The 15674-nt window shown below is 60.1% G+C and overlaps 1 protein-coding gene and 1 long non-coding RNA gene across 6 annotated transcripts in view; one reads left to right on the forward strand and one right to left on the reverse strand.

Moving 5' to 3' along the window:
- Positions 1-553: 553 nt before the first annotated feature.
- Positions 554-15674, forward strand: part of CARM1 (coactivator associated arginine methyltransferase 1) — a 39616-nt gene continuing 24495 nt past the window's right edge. For 2 of the 5 annotated variants that reach the window (XM_053898518.1, XM_053898519.1), the window contains exon 1: positions 558-836. In XM_053898518.1, the coding sequence (XP_053754493.1) occupies positions 617-836 (220 nt within the window). In that variant the 5' untranslated portion in view covers positions 558-616. Of the gene's footprint in view, positions 837-988; positions 1089-1523; positions 1561-15674 lie in introns of those variants that run through there. The other 3 variants (XM_053898517.1, XM_053898520.1, XM_053898521.1) reach the window with 3 other exon arrangements.
- Positions 6205-10614, reverse strand: LOC109254090 (uncharacterized). The gene is made up of 3 exons (XR_008420681.1): positions 10323-10614; positions 8359-8477; positions 6205-6732 (listed from the first exon to the last, which is right to left on the reverse strand). It is a non-coding gene; the product is annotated as an uncharacterized LOC109254090 (long non-coding RNA).

Below are 15674 nucleotides of genomic sequence, written 5' to 3' on the forward strand. Positions count from 1 at the left end.
AGCTCGGCCGCAGAGGCGTGTCGTAGCGGAAGGGCGTCAGACCCTCCTCCACCGTTCGCCGCTGGGGAGCCGCCTCACAAAGCGCGGCCGTTTGCGCGGGGCGGGGCCAAGGGCGTGTCCACACGGCCGAACACCGCCCCCCCCCCCCGGGGCGTGCCCCTGTCTCCGCCCCGCCCCGAGTCTCCGCTCCGGCTCCGCCCTACAAAGCTCGGCCTTTCGAGCCGCGTCGGGCCGGGGGCGTGGCCAAGTCCTAGGGGCACGTCCGCGAGGCCGAGCACCGCCCCCCGGCTCAGGCTCCGCCCCCGCCGTTCCTGGGCCGCGGAGCCACCTCACAAAGCCGCGACCTTACGCGCGGGGCGGGGCGGCCCCGCCCCCCGGCGCCCTCTTCCTCCCCCACCCCGTGTCCCAGGCGGCCCAGCAGGGGGCGCTGCGCCACGGGGCCGGGCCACGGCGGCAGTGGCGACGAGGCGGAGCGTGGCCGGCAGGCGGCGCTGCCCGGCTCGGCCTCGGCCTCGGCCTGCGCGGCGGCGGCGGCGGCGGCGGCGGCAGCGGCGGCGGCCTGGGCCCGGGCGCGGCGGCGGCGGCGGCGGCGGCGGGGCCTGGAGCCGGATCTAAGATGGCAGCGGCGGCGGCGGCGGCGGGGCCGGGCGCGGGCGGCGCGGGGACGGCGGTCCCGAGCGGCGCGGGGCCCTGCGCGGCCGTGTCCGTGTTCCCCGGCGCCCGCCTCCTCACCATCGGCGACGCGAACGGCGAGATCCAGCGGCACGCGGAGCAGCAGGCGCTGCGCCTCGAGGTGCGCGCCGGCCCGGACGCGGCGGGCATCGCCCTCTACAGCCGTGAGTGCGGGGCCCCGGGGCTGGGCCGCGCGCCGGGGCTGCCCACGAGGCCGGCCGGGCGGGGGACCGGGGCGGGAGGGACGCGGCGAGGGGCCCGGGGCCCCGAGGGTGAGGGGCCCTGAACCGTGGGGGCCTGGTGTGAGGTCCGTGGCGCCGGGCCGAGGGAGATGGGAGTGGGGGCCCCCGAGTCAGGCGAGAGGAGGAACGATGTCAAGGGGCAGAGAGAAAAGAGGGCGTGCGTGGTGGCCAGAGGTGAGGTGCCCGGAGTACGGTGGGAAGCGGGAAATGGGGGAGTGAGGGCCCTGAGATTGGGAGGGGGTGGGCAGGAAGCGGGGGGCCGAGCGGGGAAGGTGAATTCGTAGCATGCTGGGGGTGTGGGGGCTGGGTGGGAGGAAAGGGGACCTGGGGTGTGGGAGAGGTGGGAGTCCCCGGGGGCGGGTGTGGCCGCCCTAGGGGAAGGAGGGAGGGGTGTGGGCAGCCTTTGGCCATCTCTCGGGACTCCCTGGACTGCTAAGGACAGTTGGAAAGCGGTGCCCGGCCTGGGGCGGCCTGGAGGACCCGGTTCCACCCATCGGGAGCCTTTTGGCGTTCTGGACCCCCGTGTGGGAAACTTCTAGACCTGGGGAGAGGGCCCATGCCGGGGTGGTGCGAGCCGCTGGATGTGCTCTTGGTGGAAACGTGGAAGGGTAGGGCCCCTTCTTGATGTCCGGCTCCGAAGTAAGAGGTAACACAGCCTCCTCCCTCGTCGCGGTCCTCGGGTCTTTCTTTTTGGGGATGTGAGAAGCTGGTAACATTTTCAGAAGCTAGTTTCAAAAACTGACATTTCAGTGGAAAAAAAAAAATCACAAACGTGTTTGCCAAGGCCCCTGAGTCTTTGTGGTTCATCCTTTTTCTTTCTGTTACTCTTTTTTATCTGTTCTCTTTGATTCCTGATTGCTTGTTCACATTTTGCTATTCTGTTTCATTCAGCTTTGTCTCAGGTTTTCTCGCGCTGATGCTCGGGGAGCCACTTAGGAGGCCTCTCCTGGCTTTTGGCCTGTGTGAATTTTTTGCCACTTTGGGAAGGGGGTGATCCAGAGGAAAGCGCATAGAGCAGGTGGTTCACACAGGGTTCTTCCTGCACCTCTGCCCGGAAAACCCAAACTTATGCCCACCTCCCAAGCGTCACACCTCTTTTTGCTGGGGCAGAGCTGGGTTTTCTGGGACCAGCCGAGAGGAGAGGGGAGAAAGGTATCCCCGGTGGGCATCAGAGCTCAGGACAGGTGCTTATGCTCTCCACCTTAAACTCAGCAGGATCCCCCAGATCAGGAGCATGATCGTTCATTTGGGGGGTATTAATAAAGAATGAAGATGAGTAGAGGTACCTGGGTGGCTCAGCCGGTTAAGCGTCTGACTTCCGCTCAGGTCATGATCTCACGGTTCGTGGGTTCGAGCCCCGCACAGGGCTCGCTGCTATTGGCGGGGAGCCTGCTTCGCATCCTCTGTCGCCCCCTCTCTCTGCCCTTCCTCCTCTCATGCGCCTTGTCCCCCCCCACCTCAAAAATAAATAAAACATTTTTTAACAAATGGGACAAAAAAAGAATAAAGATGAGCAGCATTTCTCAAACCAGGATCCTAAGGCTACTCCTCAAGCAGTTCCAGGCGAGTTGGGTTTTTCTTTTGTAAATAACGTCTTTTGATTTTTGAACAGCTTTTGATTTATAGAATTATTGGGAACATACTACAGAGGGTCCTCGTCTACTCCACACCTGGTGTCTCCTAAGCTCAGCACCTTCCTCCAGGAGGGTTTTAACGTTTTATGTTTTTGTTGTGTGGGTGATCTTGACGTTGTTACTAGTTATAAAGATAACATCCTCTTTTAGGGGTCATTCCTAACGGAAGCATTTGTCAAGAGGAGAAAGTCCACGTTTCTCAGATTGAGATCCTCAGTCGGGGATGATCCAGTCTCGCGGGGTCTGAGAGAACTTTTTCCTCCTTATGTTTAAGTCACATTGATGTGGGGCTGAGAACATGGAGTCAGCTGAACCGGGTCGTGTTAATTCCTCAGGGCTGCCGTGACCAACTTTCTTTTTTTCCCCTAAGTTTGTTTCTTTATTTTGAGAGAGAGAGAAAGAGCGCATGCATAAGTGGGGGAGGGACAGAGAGAATCCCCGGCAGAGTCAGCGTGGAGCCCGATGCGGGGCTCTAGCCCACGAACCTCGAATCGTGACCCGAGCCGAAGTCAGACGCTTAACTAACTGAGCCACCCCGGTGCCCCTGCCGTGACCGACTTGGTGGCTTAAAACAAAAGGAACGTGTTCTCGTACAGTTCACGGCCAGAGGTGTGAAACGAAGGTGTTGGTAGGGCCGCACTCCTTCCAGAGGCCCTGGAGGAGGATTTCTTCTTACCCCTAACAGCTTCCTCTGGGGCCAGGCCTTGCTTGGCTTGTGTCAATAGAACTCCAGGCTCTGCGTCTGTCTTCACATGGCCTCACCCCTGTGTCTCTGCGTCTTTTCCTATAAGGACACCTGTCATTGGATTTAAGGCTCACCCTGTACCCAGAATGATTTTACTTGAATTACATCTGCAAAGACCCTTACTCCCAGATATGTCACATTCTCAGGTCAGGGAGTTAGGGCTTGGACGTATTATTTTAGGGTCTCCTACGAGGACTAGATTGGTGCCCTGCCGGTGCGGGTGAGTCTCTGTACCTCGGTTTCCTTATCGGTGAATGGGGGCAGCGGCGGGCCTTTGTGGCACCTAGTGTGTTTGCTCCGTAAACTAGCACTTCTGTGGTGGTAGCACCTGCTCCCATCACAGGCTGGGGCCAGCGATGACCTCAGAGTTGGCTGGGTTACTGCTCTGGGTGAGGCAGCACTGGCTCCTGAGCAGGCGTGGAGAGCGGGGTCCACGGGGAGGGATTGCCCTGGAGTGTGCCGGGGGTGTGCAGAGTACCAGGCTGAGGTGTGGGGGCTGCGCTCCGCCTCTGGATCTGAGAGCCGGCCCGGCCTGCCGGGTGGAGCCCAGCCGCCAGCGTCCCGGAGAGAGTCAGAGATGGTCCAGCCGCTGCCTGTGCGGGGATGTGGCGGCTCCGGGGACCTGGGGCCCACTAGGACCTTTAGGCCTTTTCTTGGGATGAACCTGCTTTCCTGGCCTCAGCATTTTCCAATCTGGGCCCTTCTGGGACCTGATTGCTTTGGCCAGTTGAGAAGATATCCGGAGCCCTGTTCTGCTCACCTGTCCTTCATGAGGCAGGGTCCTGCCAGCTGTGTGTGATTCCAGACCCCCATCCCCGCTCCGGGATTCAAATCTGTGTGCGGGTACGGACAGGGAGGTCGGCCAAGACCCGAATCTCCCCCGTGTGTCCCGTGGGAGGCGAGCCAGAGGTGCGCTTGGGTGCTGGCGGGGGTTCTGAACGTGGAGTCTCACTCGTGTGGGTCACCAGCTGTGCGGCCTGAAACAAGCCATTTCACCTCCTCTGAGCTTGTTGCCTCACCTCTAGCAGCACTTACCTGGACACAGCCTCAGTTTCCTCTTCTGCAATGGGAATAATACCACTTGGGGCCTGGAAATGGGGGTGAAGTGGACCATGGGGGTGTGGAACTAAATGTTTCAGTAGATGTTATTTTAAAGTTTTTTTAATGTTTATTTTTGAGAGAGAGAGAGAGCGAGCGAGCATGAGCGCACAGGCAGGGGAGGGGCAGAGAGGGAGAGGGAGACACAGAATCTGAAGCAGGCTCCAAGCTCCAAGCTGTCGGCACAGAGCCCATTGTGGGGCTCGAACTCACCAACTGTGAGATCACGACCTGGGCTGAAGTCAAACGCTTAACCAACAGAGCCACCCAGGTGCCCCGATATTTCTGTAGATGTTGTTGACGGTGTTGTTACCGGCATGGAGGCATGGAGATCTGGCTTTTCTAGGAGGGAGCCCCTTACGCTGCAGGGCTGTCCGCTGTCTCGCACCGCCAGCAGGTGGGGGAGGGACCCTTGGGCCGCGACTTCTGCCCCAGGAAGTGGGGCTGGGAGATGGATGTGGGTAGCGGACACACAGCCCTGTCCCTTGACGTCTGCGCCCTCCCCGGGGAGAAAGATGGCAGCCGCAGAAGGCCCCGCCCCAGTCGCCCTGCCGTGCACGACCACCCTCCCACCGCTTCTTGCCATCCGAAGTCACCCTGGCCCGTATCCATGGCATTGGCTACCAAATGGCAGCTACCAAAACCAGGCCGTCTTCCCTGGGCAGAGGTGCAGACTTCCCGGGCCTTGAGGAAGCTTTGGCACGGCCTCTGGAGTTCTTGGACGCAGGGAGCCCTCCCTTTGAAAGGAGGCAGCTTCTCGGGAAGCCCGTGGTGGGGCAGCCAAGGTGGGGAGCGGAACAGATTCTCGGTTCCTCAGGCCCACGGTGTCCTTTCTGGAGATGACTGTGTCACTTTTCTTTCTTGGTCGGCGCGAGTCACTTTGCCCGGTTCTGTGGACTCTCCCCGCCCCCTGGCTCTGACAGGGGCTAAACTTCAGTTTGGTGGGGGGGGGGGGGGGGGCACGCCAGGGTGCGGAAACCCCAGAGAAAAACCCTTTGCAGAAGCAAGGTGAAGAACAACCAGCTGCCGCAGAATCAGGAGCTCTTCTGATTTCCTCCGGTCACGGTTCTGGGAGCCCCCTGGTGGCTGGGGGGAGGGGCAGAGGGTACAGAAGAGTTTGTCACGTGCCCAGGCTTTAGGGCATTCAAAGTCAAGCTGGGGCGACAACCCAGAAGGTTAGTAACACCGGAAGGGCATTCACATTGCGGTGGTGCCCATAAGTTGCTGCTGCCCCGTGTCATTTTTATTGAGCATTTACTGTGTACCAGGCCCTGCATAAAATGTCTGATCTTGAGAGAAACAGGGGAAAGGATAATAACACGCATTAGGGTCTGTGAGCCAGATCGGGCCTGTCGCCTTTTTTCAAACAGCTAAAGGGAGCCTTGTACATCTTTGAAAGTTTTATTAGAAAAACCCAACAGCTGAAGTAAGAATATTTAACTGATGCTCGTGTGTCTTGCAAAAACTAAAATACTTATTTGGAAGCCTGTGGACCCCGGGGATAAGTGAAGGGAGCGGGAGGGGGGAGGGGGTGCTGGGGGAACTCGGCCCCAGCCAGGGCTGCCAGATCTGCCACAGCTTTTAAGAGAAACCAAAAAGCCTTTCTTTGTGTGCGTCTGTTTATTTTGACTGTGAAGTATCCTGATTGCTCAGGGCGGATAGAGGACATTTTCTGGACCGTGTGGGCCAGATAACCTGACAGGTGTGGCCCTGGCTGTGTGTTACCACTTAGAATAGTCCTGGGAGGTCAGGGACACCGTTCCCATCTTATTGGTGGAAAAACAGAGGTGAGAGGGCTTGACCTGAGGTGACATGGCTGGAGGGCAGGAGAGCTGGCTTTCAAATTCACCTCTGTTGCACCTGCTGTTTTACGGCAGAGTGGTTCAGTGAGAAAAGGGGGTCAGGATTCAGATTTGTTCAGGCATAACAGAGATCCAGGGTGGCAGCGGCTCAAACAACATGGCATTTTATTTATTGTGCCTTCACGCTAAAGTCTGGAGGGTGGGCGACCAGGGCTGGCGTGGAGGCTTTGCTTCAGGAAGGCCTTGGACCCAGGTCCTTCCAGCTGACCCCCCTCCACCATCCCTGGGGTGAGGTCCTGGCATCATGGATCAACATGGCAGCTGGAGTCCAGCTGCTACCCCGGTTTCCAGACAGCAGGATAAAGGAAGGGACAAAGGTGGGCCAGGTGTCCGTTGAGGACAGTTTCCACAAGCTGGCTGTGACGCTTCTGTTTTCATTGTTGGCTGGAAGGCAGTTGCAGAGGCACCACTAGCTGCAAGGGAGGCTGGGAAATGTAGTCTTTGAGCCATCAGCTCCGCGAATTTCAGGGTGTCTCTTTCTGTAGAAGAAAGGAAGGACAGAACAGAGACTGGGAGACGGTCAGGCGGTCACCTTGGCCACAGTAGGTAGGATGTGGACGTAGCCAATGTTGGGAAGGATATTCCTGGCTTATGGAGTCCTCAAGGTGGGGGGTGGGGGCAGCAGCCTGGTGTGGGGCAGAGGGGTCTCTGCAGGAGCTAAAGGGAGGGTAACAAGGTTAGGTCACGCCCAAGTCACGTCTTACGAACGACAGGACCTTTTCCTGTGATCAGGAGCCGCCCATTTTCCACACAGGCCCACACGATAAGATGTTATTTCTGAAGCAGCGGGTTACAGTGTAGATGGGAGCAGGGAGTGAGGGGCCCGTGGAAGCTTCCAGACTAGAGAATGCAACAGGAATGTAACCGAATAGTTTCACCTTAACCTGCCCCAGGAGTGTGTCAGAGGTCCAGAAGTTGTGTTCTGGAACAAAAGGTGAACTCTGCCCAGGGCAAAGGCCATGACCCATCGCCAGGGGGTTGTGACCGACCTGCCCTCAGGTTTGCTTCACCATGTGGTTAAAATAAAAGTAGACTCTGGGTATCGTATTAATTGTGCGATTGTGCATCACAGTCTGACTTTTTCCTTCTGAAAACCTAGAAGGGCTGGCAGCCCTGGGCTTACAAGCCCCGAGGCCGAGCTGGGTAGCAGTGCCCCCTCTGGAACTTGCCGGAAGTCCGCTCCTGGCTCGTCACCGCCCCGGCACAGAAGCTTCGTGGTCCTTCCACTTGCAGCGGATCGTGTCTTAAAATAGGCATTTCTCTGAACCCGGGTTGCCATTGGGTGTGGGAAGACGTCCCTTCCCCTCAGCCGGCACCCTCTTTCGGCTCCTGGCCTCTCCCTCTGGGCACCTGAGTCTGAGCCCCACGGAGGTGGGGCTGTTACCTCCGGTCCTAAGCTGATCTGGCCTCAGGTCCTAGATCCCACCCCCCCTTCCTGCCCCCCTTCTCCTTCTCTACCCGCACCCGTGCAGGCCCAAAGCGCTGCATTGGCAGTTTGGAAACCCAGGAGTTCCGAAAGCCAGCTTGCCGCTCCTTTGACAGCAAAACCAACCTGGCCCGAACCCTTCACGTTGGCAGAATCCCACCTGAGTTGCCACGTGGGCCTTTTCTAATCTCATCCGATTTACTCTGACTTTTCATGCCTTTCGGGGTGGTTGGGGCCCGTCACGATCGGAGGTCACAGGTGCAGAATGGCCAGCGCCGTGAGTGGCACCTGGCAAGTGAGCGCCGAGGCCACCCGCGGGGGCCTGGCCAAGGTGGGCGTGCGGGACCTTTGGACGGGAGCATGGCGAGAACTCACGGGTCATCTGAGGTGCCAAGCCTCGGACCGGGTCGGATTTTAGCAGAGTAGGAGAGGCTTGGGAACCTTCGTGGCATGTGCTGTGTTCCTTTCCTGGGGAGCTCGGTCTGTGTTTGGGATCTGCTCCCCAACTGGGGAGGTGGTGAATTTGCCAGGACAAATGGGGAAAGATACACCCATCCCAGAGGAGGAGGAATGGAGGTTTCAGACCTGGGACAGACTTGCTGCTCCCGGTGGAGAATTTGCCAGGACAAATGGGGAAAGATACACCCATCCCAGAGGAGGAGGAATGGAGGTTTCAGACCTGGGACAGACTTGCTGCTCCCGGTGGAGAGTGGAGGCTGGGAGGGACTTCCTCAGGCGGCTCTGAGAGGGGTCTCTTCATCTGGAGTCCTCGATGGCCCTCGGGGGTCCTATGATGTCCTGAAATTGTATGCGGTTTTGCATAAGGGTAGAGGGACAAGAGTCACTAGCTGTGACCTTGAATGAGCCTGCTTGAGAAAAAGGAAAAAGGGTGACAGCGGCATGTCTCTTGAGGGAACGCATGTAAAGTTCCCTGTTGTGTGTGTACCCAGTAAACTGTGGCCATGGCATTGCCATTGGTTTTCTGTGTGTCTTTCTGGGGAAAGGCTCCCTGCTTTCGATGCCCCCTGCGAGGGATCTGTGACACAGGAAAGGCTGACCATCGCTGGAGGACAGCAGCAGATTGGGGAGTGAATGGATGTCTGGCTTCTGAGGAACGGGGGTGGCCAGTGGGAGAGAGGCAGGCGCCCTGCTCTCATCCGGCAGGAATAAGAGGTCAGCGATGTCTGTCGGAGTCACTGGATTTCTGGTCAGGAGGGGCAGCCCCCTTGAAGCTGGGGGAGGGGACCCAGCCAGATGGCAGGTGGTGGGGGCTGGATGGTGGAGTCTCCAGGAGAGGGGAGGGGGGGAGGGCTGACCTCACCCAGGCCCTCTGGGCCTACCAACAGTTCTTTGAAGATGGAGAGACCTGGCTTTCCATCCTCCAACCACAAACGTACTGCGGGGGACTTGGTGTCTTTTTATTGCCGTGGTTACCTTTCGTCTGTCTACCTTTAAACAGCTAGCAAAACTTTTCTGAGCGTCTGCTGCGTGCCAGTTACTGTTTTAGGAGCTGGGGATACAGTGACGCCCAAGATAAGCACGCAGTCCCACGTTTGCCGACCGGGGGGTTGTGTGACAGGCTCTAAGCCAGCCGTCGCCTAGACCTGTCGTGCTTAGTGGTCAGGGTCCTGCGGAAGAAAGTGAACGGAGGAGAGGTCTGAAAATGCTGGGGAGGGCGAGGGGGGAGGAGGGGTCTTCAGGGCCCAGCAGGGCTCCTGCTCGGGGCGCTAGAGCTCGCGGGACGGAAGGAGGGCGTGGTGGGGCCTAGTCCTGGCTGCCCGCCTCGGTGGGCATGACTTCTCTGTGCCTCTGTTTCCTCGCCTGGAAAATGGGGATCCTGAAGGCACCTACCTCGGAGGGTTGTTGGGAACTGGGGGCTAATACAAGTGTTTACAATCATGTCTGCTGCCCGGCAGGCGGGAGTTGAGTGAGCTGTGGGCCTGGTGTGGCCAAGGGCAGCCAGCCCCCAGTGTGGCTGGAGTGGGATGTGCAGGGGGGAGGGGAGGCCTCACAAGGGGGATCTGTGGCGTTTATGCCAAGAGTGTTGGGGGAGGGAGGTGACACCTGTGGTTGTGTCTGGGCTCAAGCCCGGTCTGTCCGCTGCCCTTTCCTAGCAGGGCGATGCCTGGCGAATGACTCAGTCGCCTGAATCTCAGCTTCCTTGTCGGTGGGGAGGCTTCACTGAAGGGTGTAGCTGGTGGCAGGTGGCCTAGTGGAGGTGGCCATCTGTGCCCGGACAGTAGGCACAGCCCTGCTCAAGCCAGACACGATCCCCACCCTGGCGTACTCCCAGTCTCGGGGAGCCGAAAGTAGCAAAACCCCGTCTCCCAGCTGCGGGAGACGTGGCCCAGGAGTCGCCTGAACAGAGTGGCAGCCGAGGAGCTAAGCGTGGGGGCAGGAGGTCCCTGGTCTGACAGGGTGGCGGTGGCGAGGAGGAACTCCTGGGGGCGGGGTGGGGGGGCAGTGGCTCTGCTGGGGTGGGGTCTGCGGCATCTCTGGGCCAGCCCTGCTGCTCTCCTGGGTCCCTGACTCTGCATTCCCTGGTTGGAATGCACGTTCTCCCTCCTCCCTCCCGGACGAGGCAGCCCTCTCTGGGTCGGAAGCTGCTGGAGGCCATGATTAGCATAGGCTGTGTAGCCTTACCTTGATTTGACCTTGTGACTCTGTCCCAGGTGATCTCTGTTTCGCTTCCATCTCCTCCTGGAAGATGCAGGGCAGTGAGAGGGTTGGTGTCAGCCCAGCGCACATGGCAGGTGAATAACACACAGGGTTATAGGTCGTTGGTCTAAACCTGCTGTGTTGTCTGGAAGGGACGAGTACCCCAGGTGTGGGCAGCCAGGTGCTCGCGATCATAAAGCCCTGAGACAGGTGGGGCTGGGAGGGGGCCTCGGCGGCCTTGAGATCCTGCCCGGCCCCTCCCGGTGCCTCATGACTCAGGAGGGAGCCCCTGCCCGCTTTCTCCCTTCGGGGACTAGCTCTGGAGGATTTGGGACTCAGGGTCGCAGGCACGGTGCAGGGTGGGGCCGTTGGCACCCGCCACACTCGCCCGGAGAAACCACGTCACCTGTCCCCGCACTTGTACAGAGTACACAGCTCTGACTTTTGGTTGAAGAATCTGGAGTTCCCGACTTTCCCTGCCCCCACTCCCTTTGTTTCCCGAAAACCAGTTCTATGAAGGAAATTGAGACCAGGCTTCCCCCAGGCCTGCAGGGGTTGGATGGGGAGACTCTGTGCCCTCGTTTTTTTCTTTAGATGACTTATTTATTTTAATTGTTGTTCAGTCAACACCCCCAGATGCCCGGGCTTTCAATCCTGTCCGGTGCATTTGACAGTTGTGTCCACCCACGAAACTGCCACCCAAAGCCAGACCTAGAACTTGTCCCCCAGCCTCTGGGTGCTTTTTGTTCTGTCAGGCGGGGCATTCTTGGAAACAAGTCCAGGCTGGTTTGGGGGAGGGGGCTCTGCCTCCTCCCCACCCCCACTCCTTGCACCGAGAGAGGGAACCCCCTTTTATTCCCTCTTTTTGTGTCTTTCAAGCGATTCATCACCCACAGCTTTGGCAAGAACGGGTCTGGGCTGTTTTTCTTTAAGATTGTTGGCGGATTTGCCTCCCCGCTAATTGTGTTCGTGTGGCTGGGGTTCATGTTCGCTGGGTATGTTATACATGTCAGAGCGGAATGGTTTCAGGGGTGGAAACCTGCCTGACCACACGGGCAGGGGTGAGGTTCCAGGCGAGGACGGCGGAGGGGGCCTGGGCAGATGGGTGCTCTGATGAGAAAGGGGTGCTCTTGTGATCCCCTCCAGGGGGCACGTGAGTAAGTAATCAAAGACACACTGAGGGGGGGGAGGGTCTCTTATAGACCCAAGAGGGACATTCCAGAAAATTGGCCACATTCTCCCTTGAGCCTGAGGGGAAGGCAGCAGCCAGCTGGTTTCCAGACCTGTGCCATGTGCCCTGGAGGCCTCTCCACGGAGCCTGGAGCCCGGCTCTGCCCTGAGCCCTCTGTGTGACCGGAGGTTGGAATCCCCAGTGTTAGCTGGGCCCTCCAGGGGGCAGACATGGACAGGATGCCTGGCTCTGTCTCCCCCTACCTCCTCTGCCCCCATGCGCTGCTTATCTTGTCTGCTGAGCGCCAGCACGAACATGTGCCAGGCGGGCACCGAGCCAGGCACTTTACGTTCATTGATTGTCCCAACCGTCAGAACAGCCCCGAAGGGCCGGCCGGCCGCTGTGGCCACTTGGCACAAGGGTGCTGGGTGGAGGCGTGAGTAGGGGTGAAACCAGCCCATTCTCTGCTCCCCGAGCCACGCATGCTCTGCCGGGAGCCACGGAAGCCACAGCCCCTTCCTCTGGTTTATAAACGAGGAAACTGAGGCATTCGATGGCAGGTAGCGGCCGGGACGCCAACCCACGTTTGGCTCTGGCGCCTCCACTTAGCCGTGTCACCTTTCAGGCGCTGGTGACAAGTCCGTGAAGGAGATTTAACGCCGTGTGGAGGAGGCGCCCCTCTGCCCCTTTGTCCTTGTCCTGTGTCAGAGAAGTGGCCCCGGAGGGCTCTTCTGGAGCCCGCCTCATTGCTGAGTCCGTTATGGGGTGAGGCAGCCTCTGTCCCCCTTCGCCTGTGCACATCTGGAGTCACATCTGGTGAGGCAGCCTGAGGGCAAGGGGGGGCATGCAGGGTCCTCCAAATTCTCATCCTGTACTCTGTGCGCCTGGCAGTGGGCCAGAGGGGCTCCCTGAGTCCCGGGGGCCTGGCGGACACCCTCCAAGCAGTGGCGAGCCCTGCTTCACCTCTGGGCCAGTGGTCAGGCTTCCCTTCCAAGCTGGGCCTGAGATGGACCCCAAGTTACTCAGCCCCTGGGCTGCAGTTTCCTCTGTCATTTTCTACTGAGGCTGCCCCTGCCCCGTCCTCCTGCCTCTTCCTGTTTGGCTTTTCTGGAGCCACCCCAGTCTGCTGGTTGAGACCCCTCAGCTGGCCCCAGGGCAGAACCCCCAGGAACCATATTCGCATTCCTCAGCTGTGACTGGCTCCGCTTCCTGTGGGGGGGGGGGGGGCGGGGAGGCCACAGTGTGCGATGCACTCACCACTTAGGGGTCGGGCTCCCGCACAGCCCGGGGTCCTCCTGCTGCCCCTTGACGCGCCTTGTTCCAGCCCTACCTTCCAGGCCTCCCTGTGTGTCCCCTGTGTAAGGGCCTCCGCTGCCCACCTCGGTCCCCAGAGAGCACTGCCCGCCCAGCTGCTGCTGTCGTGGGTGGTGGAGCCCCGTAGTGACCCTCACAGCTCTGGGGGACAAGCTCCATCGCCTCCCCATAGTGGAGGCTCGGCGGGGGTGGCACCTGTCGTCAGCCAGACAGGCCCAGTTCTGCCAGGGCCCAGAGTCCACGTCCTTGCCCGTGGTTGCTGGGGTGGGGGTTGGCTCTTTCACAAGATGCTGAGTCCCCAGGCCAAGCCTCCCCGAACATGTGCCTCGGTTTCCTCTCTTGAAAGGAAGGTGGTCGGGAGCAGTAACTGGGGCACCCCAAGGCGTTAGGCGCTTGCTTGCCCAGTACCGGGTGGGTCACCGCTTCGGAGTCAGGGCCAGAGAAGGGCCAGGAGGAGGAGGCCCGTGGCCCAGGGTGTGGAGCAGGGGGCTGCGGGCTCGGATGCTTTGAGCCCCCACCTCCCAATTACCCGCTAAGCCCCTGTGCTTTTAGGGGCCGGGGAACCCTGGCGCACATCTGCTGTCCCTTTTGTAGCTCACAAAGCCCCGGGCTGCGCAGCTGATTAGCATGGATGGGGGAGACAAGTGCTGATGCTCCCGCCCCCGCCCCCGCCGCCAGCCAGTCGGTGGATGACGGAGACATTTGCATGTAATAGCCCTGCTGACTGGTGCCCCTAGTACTTTTCTCAGAAAAGCGCGGCCCTTTCTTTGTCTGCTCCTTCTTTTCTTGGGGTTGCCCTTCTGTACACCCCACAATTAGACTCCTCTTCAGGCTCCCCTAGACCAGTCCTGTAGGGCCTGGCGGACCCAGCTACGGGCAGGCCCTCTGAGAGGAGTCCCCTTGTCCCCTCTGACCGCACGGAGCCGTCGCTGGCTGATCCGGGAGGTTTGGCTGTCACTAGTGCAGGGCTGTGGGGGGACGGCTTCCCGGGGTGCAGAGCGGCGCTGCGGCGCTCCTGGTTCAGACCCAGTGGCTGCAGGGAGGGTCGCGGCCCGAGGGGGCCTGGCTTCCCCGTGGGACGACAGGAAACCCCGGGGGGAGTTCCTGCTCTCCCCCCACCCACGGTTGCCTCTCAGACCAGGAGTCTCTTCCATTCTCAGCCCTCCCCATGCTCCTCCCCAGCGTCCCGTCACCCTGTTGCTGGGTGGTTCCGGAAGTTTCCTCCTCAAGGCCCCTCCTGAAGTAGACTCACCTTTCGGATTCTTCAAGCTGCCCCGTAAATCGCCAGCCTGCCACCAGTGTGAGCCTTTTCTTGCCCACAGAGGCGGCGTGCTGTTGAGTTACTGTGAATGTTGTCAGAGGAACGAAGGGTGATGCGGTAAACCTGCCTCAAGAAATAAACCGTCCCCTGTTAGTAGCTCCCCGATTTCGGCTCCTCCCGGGGACGTAACCTGGAGGGAGGGGCGCCCCACCCACCCGGTGCTCCCGTAGAAGGGGCCCTGTGAGCAGCCCAAGGACCCCTCCTGGAGCTTGCGTGGCCTGAAGCGAAGACAGTTCCCAGCACCGTGTGCCCCTCGTCACTCTCTCCGCCTCGGCCAGATGGCTGCTCCTGTGTCCCCGAGGAGCAAGCACCCAGTCGAGCTGGTCCGGTGGCCAGAAGGCCAGAATTCTCTCCGGGACTCCTCTCCGCTCTTTGCCTCCAGCCAGAATGCCTTGGGGACACGGCGGCCACGGTGGGTGTTTCGTGCCAGTGACCCTGTGTACACATGGGTCTTGGGCTGGACACCAAGGGGGCGGTAGTCCTTATGACGGTCCTGAGCCCTGCAGTGATTTAGCTTCCTAGACACGAAAGCGGAGGCTTAGGGCTGGGGGGTGTGAGGCTCCAGGCGGCAGAGATGGCAGGTGAGATGTGCGCCGCGGTGCTGGGAAAGGTACTTCACCTCGTGGCCTTCCTGGTGCCGGGAGAAGGGCTTCCCCCGCCGGCAGCTGCTGGAATGCAGGCCGGGCAGCCCCTGGCTTAAACCCTAGTCTGCAGGGCCACTGCCCCTCCTCCCGCCCTAACTGGGGTGTGAGCGAGGGCCTGCTCCGGCAGAGTCCCTCGGGGGGCCGATGCCTCCATTCCTGCCTTAGAAGGACCCTTCGGTCACAGGCCCCGTTCCCACCACCCTCCCCCTCCAGCAGGCTGAGGGGCGTCCCTGTGATGCCGGTTCCCTCTGGGGAGGACCCGGATGATTTGAGTGGCCGCCAGGCCTCCCCTGCTGTCCCGATCGCCTTTTGTCTGGTTATCTCTTGTGTACAGGGTAGAAATTCAAACCGTGCAGGAGGGTGAGATGTGGAAAGTCCTTGTCTTCTTCCTGCCTGGGCCTGGCCTGTCCCCCACATCACCCGTCCTCTTCCGGTGTGACCTTCCCACGTGCATTTTCAGGCACATACAGGCACGCGTGCCCAAGCGTCTCCCTGGAGCCCACTGTCCGGGAGAGGGGGTGCCGGTGCCTCCCTTCCAGAGGCGGCCACTGAGGTCACGTTATCAGTGTTTCTTTCCAGAAGAGCCCCCGGCAGGCAGCACCCTTGCTCCTTCCCTCCCTCCCTCCCTCTGCCCTCAATTTTGTACCTGTGGCTCATAGATTTTACAGCTCGGTCCCCGACAGTGGTCTGGCCAGCCTGACAAGCCAGCGTCCGTGGCCTGTTACTGGCTACATCTTCAGTCACTCATTCAGTGGGGATTTTGCTTTACAGCTGCTATGGACGGCCCTGGGTCTGGGGTTGCCTTCGCAGACATTGGCAAGTGGGATTATAGGATAAGGCCCCCCAAAGGGCTGGCGGGGTGTTTCTGACAGATTGTCTTAGGAAGA

Source organism: Panthera pardus, unplaced genomic scaffold (assembly GCF_024362965.1).
Source record: "Panthera pardus isolate Hobbes unplaced genomic scaffold, ASM2436296v1 HiC_scaffold_8, whole genome shotgun sequence".
NCBI classification, from domain to species: domain Eukaryota; kingdom Metazoa; phylum Chordata; class Mammalia; order Carnivora; family Felidae; genus Panthera; species Panthera pardus.